The sequence below is a fragment of the Bison bison genome, unplaced genomic scaffold, assembly GCF_000754665.1.
Source record: "Bison bison bison isolate TAMUID 2011002044 unplaced genomic scaffold, Bison_UMD1.0 scf7180017864185, whole genome shotgun sequence".
Taxonomy (NCBI): Eukaryota; Metazoa; Chordata; class Mammalia; order Artiodactyla; family Bovidae; genus Bison; species Bison bison.
The window spans coordinates 464,429-479,943 of record NW_011494757.1 but is presented as its reverse complement, the minus strand read 5'-3'; the positions used below and the strand labels follow the sequence as shown (position 1 = coordinate 479,943).

The 15,515-nt window shown below is 54.3% G+C and overlaps 1 protein-coding gene across 3 annotated transcripts in view; it reads right to left on the bottom strand.

The window, feature by feature from the left end:
* STX3 (syntaxin 3) overlaps positions 1–13,273 on the bottom strand; it is a 47,239-nt gene extending 33,966 nt beyond the window's left edge. Inside the window, exons 1-2 of one of the 3 annotated variants that reach the window (XM_010843710.1) lie at positions 12,925–13,273; positions 132–215 (exon numbers count right to left, since the gene is read on the bottom strand). In XM_010843710.1, coding sequence (XP_010842012.1) covers positions 132–152 — 21 coding nt within the window. In that variant the 5' untranslated portion in view covers positions 153–215; positions 12,925–13,273. The remainder of the gene's footprint in view (positions 1–131; positions 216–12,924) is intronic. The other 2 variants (XM_010843711.1, XM_010843709.1) reach the window with 2 other exon arrangements.
* Between the last annotated feature and the right edge of the window lie 2,242 nt (positions 13,274–15,515).

The following is a 15,515-nucleotide window of genomic DNA, read 5'->3' as shown; positions in this document are numbered from 1 at the left end:
CCCCCCCCCCCCCCCCCAGCAGAAGACTGGCTTTCCTCTGCTGCCCCCGAAAGACCTACGGGCTTTACCGTTGCCTAAGGAAGCTACGGTTCCTTACGTCCATTCAGAAGAAACACACCGAAGGCACCCACCTCGGAGAAGAACTCGTCCATGAAAGCTGTGTTGTCAACAGCGATCTCGACCTCGTCCGTGTCGTCATCCTGCGTCAGCTGCTTCTGTGAGGGACGAAAAGGACGAGGTGAGACCAAAAGCCCAGGAAACCCGAGAGCGCTGAGCACGCACCAAGCAGCGGGAGCCGCACCGGTGCGCGTCTCACACGCGACCTGCAGGTCGACCTGCAGGAACGGCTCGCGATGCAGCAACCCGAGAGCACTGAGCACGCACCAAGCACCGGGAGCCGCAGCAACCTCTCATACACTCTGAGTTCAAGTCCTAGCTCCCCAAAGAATGTATACATGGCTCAATCACACCAGACATTAATGCAACATTGTAAATCAACTACAGGGAGCTCAGCTGGTGAAGAATCCACCTGCAGTGCAGGAGACCCTGGTTCGATTCCGGGGTCGGGACGATCCGCTGGAGAAGGGAAAGGCTACCCACTCCAATGTTGCGGCCTGGAGAACCCCATGGACTGTATCACAGAAAGTCAGACGTGACTGAGCGACTTTCAGTTAAACACAGAGAGAGGAAAAAAAGAAAAACACCAATCAATCGACCGACCCCAGCTTTCCTCATCCATAAAGTGCTAATCATAACACCACTTGAATCACAGGTTTGTTCACAAAATGAGTGACATGATGGCTAGGAAACACTTGCACAGGGCCCGGCAGGCTGCAAGTGCGCAGTGAGCATTGTGTTCGGGGGGTGGTGATGATGGTATTGGTGCTGTTATTGTAACTTATTCCAGTTGGAGACCCGAGAACAGAGAGGCCAAGACCACACAGCTAGTGCTGGAGACGAGATTCCAGCCCGTCCTTCGGGTCTGGATCCCGTGTTTCTAACAATGTTCAGGCGTATGACCTACCCCACCAGGGATATATGTATTAGGACAGTCCCGATTCCTCCAAAGCACCAGCTTCAAATCCTCACGGTGGGAGCAAACCTTTTCCCGTTTTCAGCAACCACCCGTTGTAAAGGGAACGGCACCGCGAGAGCTCCGGGTCAGAGCTCGTGTTCATAGCAAACAGGAAGCCCTCCCGCAGGCTCCAGCACCCTCGGCGACGCCGGCTTTCTGAATCTCATTCAACCACCCCTGCAGGACCACGAAGCGGCAGCGAGAGGAAGTGCCCCATTCCCACCCACCAAAGGGCCCGAGCTGCTTCTGCGTTCTTCCCAGACGTCCCCGGACCGCTGCAGTCCACACAGCACCCCGTCCCTAGGCACGGGGGAGAAGGGGTTGCAGGGGGTGGAGGCGGCGAGGGGGATGAACCTCGATACCGGCTGTCCACGCACTTCAGGGGCCCGTGGCCTCCTAAGCCAAGACATGCCACTCAACACAGGACTCCAGGAGCAAGCAAGGCCATCCCAGCTACCATCCCGGGAATGGTCTAGTCCTGATGGAGTTCCTGGAACTGCCCCTGAAATGTGGGGCTCTCCAGTCCTCTGGGGAGCCGCCTTTGACTACCGCCCCCATCATCTCAGGCTTCCCCGAGAGCTCGGTGGGTAAAGAATCCGCCTGCAATGAAAGAGACCTGGGTTCTATCCCTGGGTGGGGAAGATCCCCTGGAGGAGGAAACAGCAACCCAGTCCAGTATTCCTGGCTGAAAAACCCTGTGGACAGAGGAGCCTGGTGGGCTGCAGTCCCTGGGGTCGCAGAGAGGCAGACACAGGTGAGGACTGAGCGCCCCCCACCTCGTTCTCTGGCGTGGCTGCAGCCCTCAGCACCCGAGGGTCACAGCCTCGTGCAAGGACTTGGACGTCGAGGACGCCACTCCGGCCCCGCGAGCACCTTCCTAACATTTCCCAGGATTAAAAGTCCCAAAGCCTAGTGGCCCTGTGCCCAGGAAGGATGTTTCCTACCTAGAAGTCCCAGGCCCTTTCCTGAAACCAAATTCATTCCTTAAGAACTCAGTTAAGTACTGTTAGGTACTTAGATATTGTTTGATCAGGTACTGTCACCTCCTCAGTATTCTTTAAGATTTTGTGTTCAAGAAAAGGAAAATAAAAGAGGGGGAAAAGCCCCCAAAATGGTCTACGGGGAAAAAAAACGTCCCGAAGCCTAAGAGAGCGCACGGGCCCCTAAGATCTGGCTCCCACTCACAACTCTTTTTTTTGTTTGTTTAATTGAAGGACAATTGTTTTACAGAATTTTCTTGTTTTCTGTGAACCCTCTGCATCAGCCAGCCACAGGCGCACGTCTGTCTTCTCTATGATGCGTCTGGGCCAGGCGCTTGGAGCCCCTAACGTGTTTCTGGACACACCATGCTTTCACTTTGCCGAACTGTCATCCAAGAACTTCTTCCTGAAATGCATTTGTCCAGCTGGCAAAATTTCATTGAGCCTTTAAAATTCAATCTCGAACAAACCTCTCTGTCTGCCTGATCTGACACTCCCCGACCCCAACCCCCTGCAACATTTAAAACCTCCCTGAGCTCCCAATGCATTCTGTGCAAACCCTCTTCAGTCCCACCCGCCCATATTAATCACCCCTTCACCTACCGATCCTTCCCCACTGACCTGAACTCCCAGAGGGTCAGGGCTGCCTTGGGCTTCACCTGGAGACTTGGAGTATGTGCCTGCCCAGAACACCTTCCTTCAGGAAGGTACCTAACCTCCTCCACCTTCCCCATATGATGGGAAAGTTATCGGTGCCCACCTAGGCTCCCTGAGGATTCTGAATCATGAAATGAACAGAACCAAATCGCCCTCTAGCAACACGCAACAGAGACACTACCCTCATCTCCACCTTCCCAAACCCACTCCTCGGCTCAGAAAGCTCTACAGATCTTCCGCGGTCTTCTTCCAACAGTATTCTTGTAATACTGCTTTTTACTTGTTTAGCCAGAAGCTTCTGTCACTCGCAATTAAAATCTCTTGGACTTCTGGTGGTCCAGTGGTTAAGACTCTGTGCTCCCAACACAGCGGGCACGAGTTCAGTCCCTGGTCAGAGAAGATCTTGCAGACCACATGGCAAGGCCAAAGAGAAAAAAAGTATGAAATGAAATGAAATTACCTGCGGTGGTAGTGGCTTAATGCTAAGTCGTGTCCAACTCTTGCAACCCCATGGACTGGGGCCCACCAGGCTCCTCTGTCCATGGGGTTCTCCAGGCAAGTATAATGGAGCCCGTTGCCATTGCCTCCTCCAGGGGATCTGCCCAACCCAGGGATCAACCCCTTGGCCCCTGCGTTGCAGGCAGATTCTTGACCGCTGAGCCACCAGGGAAGCCCTGAAATTACTTGCGCTTGTCATTAATTAACCTATTCCGAATGTATACTGAGCGCACACCGTATGCTGTGGATGTAATGAAAACTGAAATCAACTTAGTTTAATAACTAACTCCCACTGAGGCCAAAGGCCTGGATCCACCCAGCAGTTTCTAAAGCTTGAGATAAAATGCTGCTTTTACCAACTATCATCAATACCTGGGCGTCTCAGCGGACTCCAGAGGGCTCTGTCTCCCAAGAAGGATCGCCAAGACCCTCGCTAGAAAAACAGGAACCTGACCTTCCCGCAGGAACGTGACTCAGCACACCCCTGTTGAGAGTCTGATAGAGACCCCCACTGGGGGGAAACAGCTCAGGTCTGTGAATACACACGTAACTCACACACAAGACACACAGGTGTGCCCACTCAGTTTCATTCAAACAGGCAAATGTGCTAAGGAAGTGAGGTGAGGCTGCATCATGGGATGGACTCAGAGAAGTTTCTGGAAGCTGGGAACAACTTCGTCCCGGAGCACTGGAGGCAGCCTGAGCCCTCTGTCATGATACGCACGAGAGCCATGCCCTTCGGACAGGGACTCCCCACCTGCCGGCTTTGAGCAGGCACCTCCAATGAGAGGATGCCCGAATTTGGGGAAAAAAGCAGCCTTGGGTCACCCAGAGCTGGGGTTCAAGGCCTGTCATTATCACTGACCTGCTGTGAGGCCTGCAACAAGTTCTCTGACTGCTCTGAGTTTTTCTACTGCTAAGTGGTCACAACACCACAGACCCTGTGACTCTTAACAGGCTCACCCGTGGGAAGCTTCACACAGCAACAGCAGTGCCTAATAAGTGTCTGCTTCCCCACCACGTAATTGTAAGGGTGTGCAGCCTAAACGTACGGAAGCGCTCACGTAAAGGCTCAGTCAAGATCAGCTCTGCAGCAGCAGGACCACCAGGGCTTTGTAAGTGACTCCATCTCGTGTTCGTCGTGCACGCGTGCTCAGTCGTGTCTGACTCTGCGACCCCATGGACTGTAGCCCTCCAGGCTCCTGTGTCCACAGGATTTCCCAGGCAAGAAGACTGGAGTGGGTTGCAGTGCTCTCCTCCAAGCGACCTCCCGACCCAGGGGTCCACCTGCCTCTCCTGCACTGGCTGGCTTGGCATCTTAGCCACTGAGCCACCTGGGAAACCACCGCCCCCCATGCTGGTCACTGAGGCTCAATGACTGTTCACTCACGTGGCTCAGCATCTCTGAGCCTCAATTTCCTTACCTACAAAACAGGAGCGACAGTGTCCACCAGGGCTTTTGTGAGGATTGAATAAGATAATCGCTTTGCATTCCTTACACGATGAACAGCACGTGGTTGCTGCTGTTGATCGTCACTCAGTTGTGTCCGGCTCTTTGCGACCCCATGGACTGCAGCACGCCAGGCCTCCCGTCCCTCACCATCTCCCGAAGTTTGCCCAAGTTCATGTCCCTTGCATCGGTGATGCCGTCCAGCCATCTCAACCTGATGCCCTCTTCTCCTTCTGCCCTCAATCTTTCCCAGCATCAGGTTCTTTTCCGATGAGTCAGCTGTGCGCATCAGATGACCAAAATACTGGCACAGGTAACATCTCAATAAAACAACTATAACAAGATCTAGAAAGTCATCTCCACAGCTTTTATCTGGATCTAAGTACTCTTAAACAGGAAAGAACCAAAAAAAAAAAAAGATACAGAACGTTAGAGCTGAAAGTAACCCTACAGATTCTATCATCAGATTCTCTCACTTAAGAGATGGGCAAACCAAAGCCCAAGACCAAATCATGAGTTATCGGAAGAGCCAGGAATAGAACCCAGGTTCCTTGACTCCCATCTTCCCAGGATGGGAAGTTTCTCCTACAGTTTTTCCCACTGCAGCGAGCTGCCCCCACGATCAACAACAATAGCAACAAACTTCAGTCCAGATGAGACAATTCCCGGAAGCGGCCGAAGCCCAGGTCATCTGAACCACGTGAGACTGGGTCAGGGCTTCCCTGAGAACAGACCCGCCGGACCCTGGGCGGGGGTCCTTCCCTTCGGACACACCCATGCTCTCACGGGGGCCACGGGGCCTCGGGAGCCCCAGGGCCAGCAAAGCAGGTGACGCGCCTTATCTCGGGCAGCGGGACTGCCCACTGCCTGGAGGGCACTGGGGCATCTTTATCAAGGCGTGTGGCAACAGGAACGTTGCAGCAGCGGCCGCAGCTGACACCGCCGGCCAGCACCACGCGCCCGCCACCCGCTTCCTCTCCCCTGACTCCTGCTCCTCGCCTGCCAGGAGACACGGCCGTGACTCAGCCGCACTGAGCTCACCTCTGTCCCCGACCCCTGCGGCCCCCGCCCGGGCCCCGGGCCCTGAGGATGGCGGGCCCGTGCCACCCTCTCTGGCAACAGTGGGAGGAGGGCGCAGACCCAGGACTCGGCGCCACCCGCGATCCCGCCGCCCAGCCTGACCGCGCCCCAGCCCCTTCTCTGTCGGCCTCAGCCTGTGGGCCCCTTCGTGGGCTCCTCTCATAGAACATTTCCCACCCGCGGAGCCTCTGTCATTTCAGTCGTTCATGTCCGACTCTCTGCCACCCTGTGGACTGGACCGTAGCCCGCCGGGCTCCTCGTCCATGGGGTTCTCAGGCAAGGGTACTGGAGAGGGTCGCCACGGCCTGCTTCGCGGCTCTTCCCGACCCAGGGATCGAACCCACGTCCCCTGCTCGGCGGGTCTGCCGCCTGAGGAGCCCCTGGGAGGTGCTAGGGGGCCGCCACCCTCCGGCTGAAAGCGGGCTGCACAGGGGCTGCGGGGGCCTCAGGCCGGCGCTGGTCCCCACTAAGCCTCGGTCTTCTGACCAAGTACGGGGCTAGCTTTCCAATGCGACTCTGTGCACCCCCAGGAGACTTCGGGGACACCTCAGACACCCTCCAGGGAGTTTGGGTGGGGAGTCTGGGTGGGCAGTCAAGCCTGCATCCCCTCTCCCACCTGCAGAGCTCCACCTTCGTCTGCCTTTCACACTGAGGTCGAATACACGACTTCACTTTCAGAATCAGGCCTCTTGCCAAGAGAGAAAAAGGAAGGAGATAGAGAGAGAACAAGAGAAAGAAAGAGAGGCACGCCTAGCCAGCAGGAACTGCACCAGAGCACATGAACGGAGCTTTCTAAAGAAAAGGGAAGAAGACGGAGTCCCTCCCTCCTTTCCAAGGTAAAGCATGGCTCAGTGTTCATCCAAATCATCAGCAACTCCTGAAGGACCTTTACAAATCAGAGCGTCAAGGTGGAAGGGACAAAGAAAAGGACGGGAGAAGGCCACCCTAAATGCAGAGGTCTCTGTTTACAGGCCCTCCGATGACCCTCCCGCAGTGGGTGTCAGACCGAGGGAGACTCAGGAGTGCTCGGGAAAGTTTCGGGGTGAAGGAGATGATAACAGAACGGGGAACCAGCAGTCCGGCCTGGGGAGGCGCGTCTGGTCCCGATGTCCCCGCTGGGGAAGGACCGTGGTCGGCGGGTCGGGCCCTCCAGTTGCTTCCTCCTCTCCACATGGAAAGAGCTCTGTGCTTGGGAGACTCCTGTTTACAGACCCAGATCTTCACCCATTAAATCTGGTTCAAAGAGACAAGGACGTGTGATTCTCCTCGTCCTTACTGCCTACCTCCCCCACCCCCCGAGCCTCCTTTCCAGGATGAGGGGTTGTGGATTCCCAAGGACAAACACCAGCACATCCAAGGACTCCAAACACACACACACTCCCCTGCCTGAGCCCAGCGGCTGGTTTTTCCAGTCTCTCTCCTCCAATGAAGAGAGCCAGAAAGTCTGAGTAAGTGTCAGCTCTCAGCAGGCACTCAGGGCTCTCTGTTCCCCACCTCAGGGTCTGCGAGACCTCCGTCAACGCCCCTTCGCCCTCCTAAACCGAAACCCTCCCGGACGAGATGTTCCCCTTTCTGCCTCTTCCTAACACCCCCCCTCCGCTGAACCAAGAGGAAACCACGGGAGAGTGGCTTCCTGGGTGAGCCTCATGCGCTCGCCTTCAAGATGTGGTTCTGGCTGAACAGTCTGAGCCAAGAACTGGCCCCGTTTGAAGATGAAGACGCTGAGGAATAAACTCATTACCAGATTAGCCCAAGGCCACCGAGTCCCTGGACAACTGGACAAGAGCCAAAGTCCCAGCTGACCGAGCCCCAGGCGTTCCACCATCACGACGATAATAAGGGTATTTTGTTGCAGGCACTTTGTGGTTCCAAACGTAATATTTGCTTCTCACGGCAACCCCAGGAGGGACACGCATGACACCCCAATGGCAGCTGAGACGACTACTTCACTTGGTTAAATGGCTCATCCCGGGTGACCCCGCTAACAGGAGCAGCATCAGGGCCCGAAGGCAGGGCTGTGGAAGCCGGGGCTCCCGGCTCTTACCCTCCACACTCTGCCTGAAGACGCCCTCCCCAGGCCAGCTCAGAACCACGTCCGCACATATTTCAGGGACGCTGCAACGTCGGGGAAACTGAACTGGACTCGTCTACGTGCAGGAATGAAAAAGATACCAGTGTAGGGACTTCCCCGGTGGTCCACTGGCTAAGAGTTTCAGCTCCCAACACGGGGGGCTCGGGTTCGATTCCCGGTCAGGCAGCCAGTCTCCACGAGCTGCAACTGAGAATTCGCAGGCCACGTTAAAAGATCCCACCTGCTGCAACCAAGGCCTGGGGCAGCCAAACAAGTAGTATTTTTAATTTTTTAAAGAAAATACCAGTGTACATAAGCCCACAGATGTGTAGGTTTGTAGAGATACCCATGACTGCCTGCGCCGAAGACCCAGCTCTGCCACCTGAGCAGCTGTGTGACCTTAAGCGAGTGACTTGACCTCTCTGAGACTCAGCTCCCTGAGTGCAGCAGGAATAATCTGCCCCTGGAGCTGCTGTGAGGATTAAATTAGTGAATGTGTATGAAGAGTTTAGAGCGACGCGGGTACAGAGTAAACTCCCAAGGCCATGCCATGCTATCAGGTTTCACTAAACTGAGTTTCTGCTAAAGACGCAACTCTAATGCCAATTCTCAGAAGGTGACAGCGGGTCCCTTAGACTGGACTGACATGTGGTTCACTTATTCATCTCTCTACATATGCATTTAAAGAAATAGAGCTCTCTGTAAATTTTGCTTCTGCTAATTCTCAAAAATGTTGACCTTTACTACTCATCGTTCATTTCTAAACAGTTTGTCATTTCCATTTTGGCTTCTTCTGAGCCCACGAGTTATTTAGAAAAGTAGGCAAACTTTCTAAATCAGCTCAGTTCAGTGCAGTTCAGTCGCTCAGTCGTGTCTGACTCTCTGCGGCCCCGTGGACTGCAGCGCACCAGGCCTCCCTGTCCATCACCGACTCCTGGAGTTCACCCAAACTCACGTCCCTAGAGTCGGTGATGCCATCCTACCATCTCACCCTCTGTCGTCCCCTTCTCCTCCCGCCTTCAATCTTTCCCAGCATCAGGGTCTTTTCCAATGAGTCAGTTCTTTCTAAATACATTAAGAATTTAAACCTTCAAAGTGGGTAAACCTAAGGAGAGCTATTACTGCATAGTTAATTTCTAACTTTATTATTATCGTCATCAGGGAACAAGTCCTATATGACTTAATATTTTGTGGAATTTAGCATTTTATTTGTGTGTTAGCACATGGTCAGCATTTTTTAATCGTCTGTGAAGCTTGAAAAGATCCTGCACTCCATTTGCTGGACACAAGACTCATCGAAGCTTCACCCCCACATGCCACGTTCACGCCTCTGCTTTCGTTGGGCAGGCCCTAAGCAAGACACAGAGCAGGAGTAGTGAAGAGAGATGGAAGTTCATCTAAAGAGAGGAAGGAGGAAAAGCAAAAGCACCGTGCGGGTAGACGTCATCTACATTGACGAGAAATCTGTGACCAGGGAAGTTCATTCACCCAGAACCACACGGCCAATAAGGAACAAATGGACCCCTGCGTGGTCCAACCCCTGGGTCACAGTGGATTATTTCAGACACAGATCTGGGGTCTCAAAACCAAGGGCCTCGCCCACAACGTTCTTCTCATTCAACACAAGGTCCCATCCGGAGTCACAGATCCATCTGTCCACTCACTCAGCCAGTGGCACTGATTGAACATCTCTCATCTCCAATAGCACAGACCAGACTGGGCACCCTGCTCTCCCTGGAGCCTCGCGGTCTCAGATGGGAGGGACCCAGGCCATTCTGTCACCACATGGGGGGAGATGACAGCTCTCAGTCCAAGGGACCGACGCCCAGGCGAGGACGGGGCATTAGAGAACGATGGCTAGGTGACTCCTGGGGAAACGGCAAAGGATGCCTGCAGGAAGGCATCTGGGTGGGAAGGCCACACCCTCTTCCTGCTGTCCCTCTCACCCCAGGAGCATTCAGGGAGACTCAAAGATGAACCCTCTGCTTCCTCTCCCCTACCCTAGGCTTCTCCACACTTCCCAGGCTTCCTCCCCTCCCCCAACCCCATCAACACCCTACACCCCTCAGCATCCAGCTGCCAAGGATACAGGAGAGAGGAAGGAACTTACACTGTCTGCCTCCCTCATCCTCAGCCTCCTCCCCAACTTGCTTTCAGCCTCTGTCCCCCAAGCACCCCCCTCCCTGGATGCTCCTAGAGGACGGCACACTAATGGTTGTGAAAGTGAAAGTCCCTCAGTTACAGCTGACTCTTTGAGACCCCATGGACCATACAGTCCATGGAATTCTCCAGGCCAGAATGCTGGAGTGCCTAGCCTATCTCTTCTCCAGGGGGTCTCCCTACCCAGGGGTCAAACCCAGGTCTCCCGCATTGCAGGCTGAGCCACCAGGGAAGCCCAGGAATGCTGGCAATTACTGAGAAGCCCACCTGAGAGGAGGACTCTAAGACTCGGGCCTGGAACTTCCCTGGCGGTCCAGTAGATAAGACTCTGCATTTCCAGCGCAGGGGCTTCAGGTCTGATCCCTGGTCAGGGAAGTAAGATCCCGCATGCCAATGTGTGGTCAAAAAATAACTAAAAATAAGACCAGAGCCTAATCTCTGCAAGAATCTTCTGGGGACCCTCCCCGCCTTACAGTTGAGAAAACCAAAGCATAAAGGCGCCAAGCAACCTCCCCAGACCCTGAAAACTGAGTGCCAGAGCCAGGAGGAGAGCGGGTCACTGGACGGATCCCTGAGGTCCATCACCCTGGAGAGACGTGTCTTAACAGCACCTGCTGCCGCCCAACCACAGCCCTGGTCCCCAAGAAATACACATGCAAAGAGCTAACACACAGAGGCTGTACCAAAGAGGTCGTGATGAATGGAAAGCTGAGAAACTGTCACAGCTCAGAGGACGCTGTGGGAACTCAACTCAGTGTGTTACCCTGGGTGGGATCCTAGACCAGAGGGAGGACCACCCGTGGGAAAACGAGTGGAATCCACAAAAAGTCTGGAGTTCAGTGACGCGCGATGTACCAAGGTCGGTTTCTCAGTTTAGACACGTGTCCCGTCGCACGTAAGACGTTAACAGTGGAGGAAACTTTAGACGGGACTCCCTCTACTATCTTTGTGACCCTCTGTCGGTCTAAAATTAGTCCACCACAAACACATATTTCTACAAAAAGCAATCCCGCTGCCGTCCTGCGGGTTCCCTGACCCAGGGAGCCAAACAAACCCAGACAGCATACGCTCCACTGATCTCTCTAGGTGGGGGGTGAGCCTCACTCAAGTTTCCACATGCAGACAGGGGAACGTTGCCATGGAAATGGCCCAGCCAGGAAACAGGCTGACCCAACAGCAGAGAGGGGAGGAAGTTGCAAAGTGGCCTGATATAAAACGCTGGAGATAAGGCCCCCTCGGGACTGCCGAACCGCCCAGCAAGTTCATCCGTTGTTGCAGCTCAGTTGCTCAGTTGTGTCCGACTCTTTGTGACCCCATGGACTGCAGCACGCCAGGCCTCCTGTCCACCACCGACTCCCGGAGTTTACTCAAACTCATGTCCATCGAGTCAGTGATGCCATCCAACCATCTCATCCTCTGTTGTCCCCTTCTCCTCCCACCTTCAATCTTTCCCAGCATCAGGGTCTTTTCCAATAAGTCAGTTCTTCGCATCAGGTGGCCAAAGTATTAGAGTTTCAGCTTCAGCATCAGTCCTTCCAGTGAATATTCAGGGTTGATTTCCTTTAGGATGGACTGGTTGGATCTTCTTGCTGTCCAAGTGACTCTCAAGAGTCTCATCCAGCAGAACAGTTTGAAAGCATCAATTCTTCGATGCTCAGCCTTCCTTATGGTCTAACTCTCATATTCGTACATGACCACTGGAAAAACCATAGGTTTACAGCTTCCTGAGCTGTGGGAGTGTGGTCTGGACTCTCACACAGGACTTCACTGGCAGGCAGCTTCTAAAACCGTAACATTACATGGCTGCTTTTACATATCGATAAAAATAAAGAGTTTGTGGAGGCTCCAGGAAGGCCTGCTGAATGCTGTCAGCTCAGATCTGGAACCTTCCCTGCAGCGATGACACTGGAAGTGAGCCTTCAGGGATGCGTGAGATTTTCCAGGGGAGCAACGAGGTAGCAGGCTTCTCACTGTGATACCCACACGTTCTCCTCTGTGGTCTTCCTGCAAGGGGACAACCCTCCATGAGGAGTAGAGGTGGGAGTTTCAGGTACAGGTAGGAGCCTTGGAACGCACCCATCCTCATCCTTAAAGGTGGAACCATTGACCTCTGGCTCCATTAGCAAATCTACGGGTCCCAGAGTAAATGCTGCACTTCAAGCAGGTCAAGTTTCACTAACCCAGAGGGGATGGAGCCAGAAGGATAAGTTGCAGTGAAGAATAACGTGTGTAAGGGCCAAGATGTTAGTGATCAGTCGACAGACAAGAGTTTACCACGCGGAAGGGTGAGGGTCCCGTCTGCCACCGTGACAAGGGGCACAGAGGGCAGCTGGGGAGGCGACCAGCGACAGTGACAGATGAGCAAGACGGGCTCACTCAGCTCCTGGTCTCCGCACTCAAACCTCAGGCCCATCTGAGCCTCAGTTCCGTCACCTATAAGATGGGAATACTACAACACCGCCTTGCCTTGCAGGGTGGAGAGGATTAGACACACACGCGCCCTTTCCAACAGGAAGCGGCAGCTCAGTCAGTGACCACTGTTACCACTGACGCCAGCAAGTCACAGACCCGTGGAGCTGAGAGACAACAGGACTTAGGAGACTAAAGAGTCCAACTCATAAAAGACAGATGGAAGGTGCTTTCAAGCCCACGCCACGGTAAGAAAAAAAAAAAGAAAAGAAAAAACCCACTGACAATAGAAGAGAAGTATTTCGCTCTGAAGCAATGTGCAGCCCACCAGGGCTGCTGGCAGGCTGGGGGGCAGCTCCCAGGCTGTGTTTCAGGAGCGTTACCTGTAAGGAGCAAGCCTGGGAAGACAGGCAGGAATTCTGCCAAACGGGGAAGGGACCCTGAAGGGAGGGAAGACAGCACGCTCGAGCATGTCCCCCCCAACCACCACGGGAGTAAAAATAGAACTAATCGCCTTCCCCCAGCCCTGCATTCTCTCTCTGACCTCTGGCTGCTGGGCCTGTAATCCCTCGCAATCCCTGTCACTCCCGTCTCAGCTCCACTGACGTCTGCTCACCCGGGGCAGCTCCCCCAGGGAGACAGGGGAGGGAGGAAGGAACCACGACGATTAGAAACCTTCAAAGGGGAAGCACGGCCCCCTGTTCTGGTGGTTGTACAACCAATGTGACTGTGCTCCTGGGGCACTCACATGGGGAACTTCAAAATGCGGAAGGAGGCCAGGGACGAGCCCTGCAGGACACAAGACGGAACAGAGAGTGAATAAGTCGGTCTGGCCTTCAGCGCCTCAGGTGTCAATTTCACTGCTGCTGCTGCTGCGTCTCGTCGGTCGTGTCCGACTCTGCGCGACCCCATAGACGGCAGCCAACCCGGCATCCCGTCCCTGGGACTCTCCAGGCAAGAACACTGGAGTGGGTTGCCATTTCCTTCTCCAGTGCATGAAAGTGAAAAGTGAAAGTGAAGTCGCTCAGTCGTGTCCGACTCTTAGCGACCCCATGGACTGCAGCCCACCAGGCTCCTCCATCCATGGGATTTTCTAGGCAAGAGTACTGCAGTGGGGTGCCATTGCCTTCTCTGTCGATTAGCGCATCCTTATTGGCTCTCTGTGGAGGAGCCAGTAAACCCCAAGATGTTTCCAGCTCTCTGGACACACATCCAAAGTCCGTGACCTCCATTTGACACATTGCTGCCTCTCTGTGAGCATGATCAACTTTGATGTTGCTGTTGTTCAGTCGCTCAGTCGTGTCCAGCTCTTTGTGACCCCATGGACTGCAGCACGCCAGGCCTCCCTGTCCATCACCAACTCCCGCAGTTTACCCGAAGTCCTGCCCATCCAGTCGGTGATGCCACCCAACCATCTCATCCTCTGTCATCCCCTTCTCCTCCTGCCTTCAATCTTTCCCAGCATCAGGGTCTTTTCCAATGAGTCGGCTCCTCGCGGCAGGTGGACAGAGTACTGGAGTTTCAGCTTCAGCATCAGTCCTTCCAATGAATATTCAGGGTTGATTTCCTTTAGCATTGACAGGTTTGATCTCCTTGCAGTCCTAGGGACTCTCAAGAGTCTTCTCCAACACCACGGTTCAAAAGCATCAATTCTTCGGCGCTCAGCTTTCTTTATGGTCCAGCTCTCACATCCATACATGACTACTGGAAAAACCATAGCTTCGACTAGAAGAACCTTTGTCGGCAAAGTGATGTCTGCTTTTTAATATGCTGTCTAGTTTGGTCATAACTTTTCTCCCAAGGAGTGAGCGTCTTCAAAGTTCATGGCTGCAGTCACTGTCCGTGGTGATTTCGGAGCCCAAGAAAATAAAGTCTGTCACTGTTTCCGTTTGATGGGGGGTCTGCTTTTCAGGGACCACATCCCTTTGTTTTCCCTATACGACCACGTGTTCTTTCAGACCAGGGCTTTGTATAAGAACTCTGCCTAGAATTCCCTGGCGGTCCAGGGGTTAAGACCCAGGGCTTTCACTGCTGTGACCTGGGTTCAATCCCTGGTTGGGGAACTATTATTAATAAGATCCCACACACCTTGTAGAATGGCCAAAAATAAAAAAAACTCTACATATCAGGATGCCCAGCAGCGGCAGGCAGAGGTTAAAAGCACCAAGAACGGTGTCTCCCTGAAGCCCAAAGGGAGAATGGGTGGAGTTTCAGGATCTTTGCGCTTCTTCTAAGGAGCCTCTCCAGCCTCTGAACAGAGTAGATTTCAGTCTCAACAAGGACTCAAGCGGAAGCATCACTTCTGGGAACAGCCCCCAGGCCCTAAAGCCCCAGCACCAGGGACCGGTCCACGGGGTCTTCAAGGAGTTGTTTCCGTCTCAAGGACGGCATCATCGGTCTGTTCCTCGTGTGCCTCCCTCGCTGACTGTGATCCCCAAGGCCCAGCAACTAGTGTCCCTCTGCATCAATTCCCACCCCGCCCCGGCGCCTCTGGGAGGGCGGGGACATAGAAGATGCTGGCTGAACACTGGCTGAATGAAACCAGAGCCGGGCAAGAGGCTCCAGCTCCGGGACGGGAAGGGTCTGGACTCAGCGGATCCAAAGTTCAGCGCCTGAGACCTGGGCAGGAACCGCCTGGTGAGGCAGGCTGGGCGTGGGCACCACAGCTCCCTGCCAGCCTGACGTCACCAAAGGCAGGCTTCTGGGCCGGCCCTGCCAGGGGAAGGGCAAGAGACGGATGAGTCTCAGCCGGTGACCGGTGACCGCAGCAGCAGGAAGGGGCGCCCTTCAGGGAAGGTGCTGCTCCCAGCCCGTCTGTTTGGGGAACTTGAGTTGACTGCAGTGGGTGATTATCAGGGATTATCTCATTTCACCCTCGGTGACCCTGAGGGGAGGGTGCGGTGATCCACTTTCTGGTGGCCTCTGAGTGCTTGAGACAGGCTCCCAGTGAAGCCCTTCTAGAAACACACACCCTCAGGGTTGATGGAGACTTTGAACCTCCTCATGGGCTGCCCCCCTTTCCAAGAAGGCTCAAATTCCTACAACAGTCAACATGCCACCAAGCCTCCCTCCCAGGTCCCACCAGCCTGGCCCCACCTTGGGCAGCTCTTGAGTATCACAAATGCCTTCCACAGG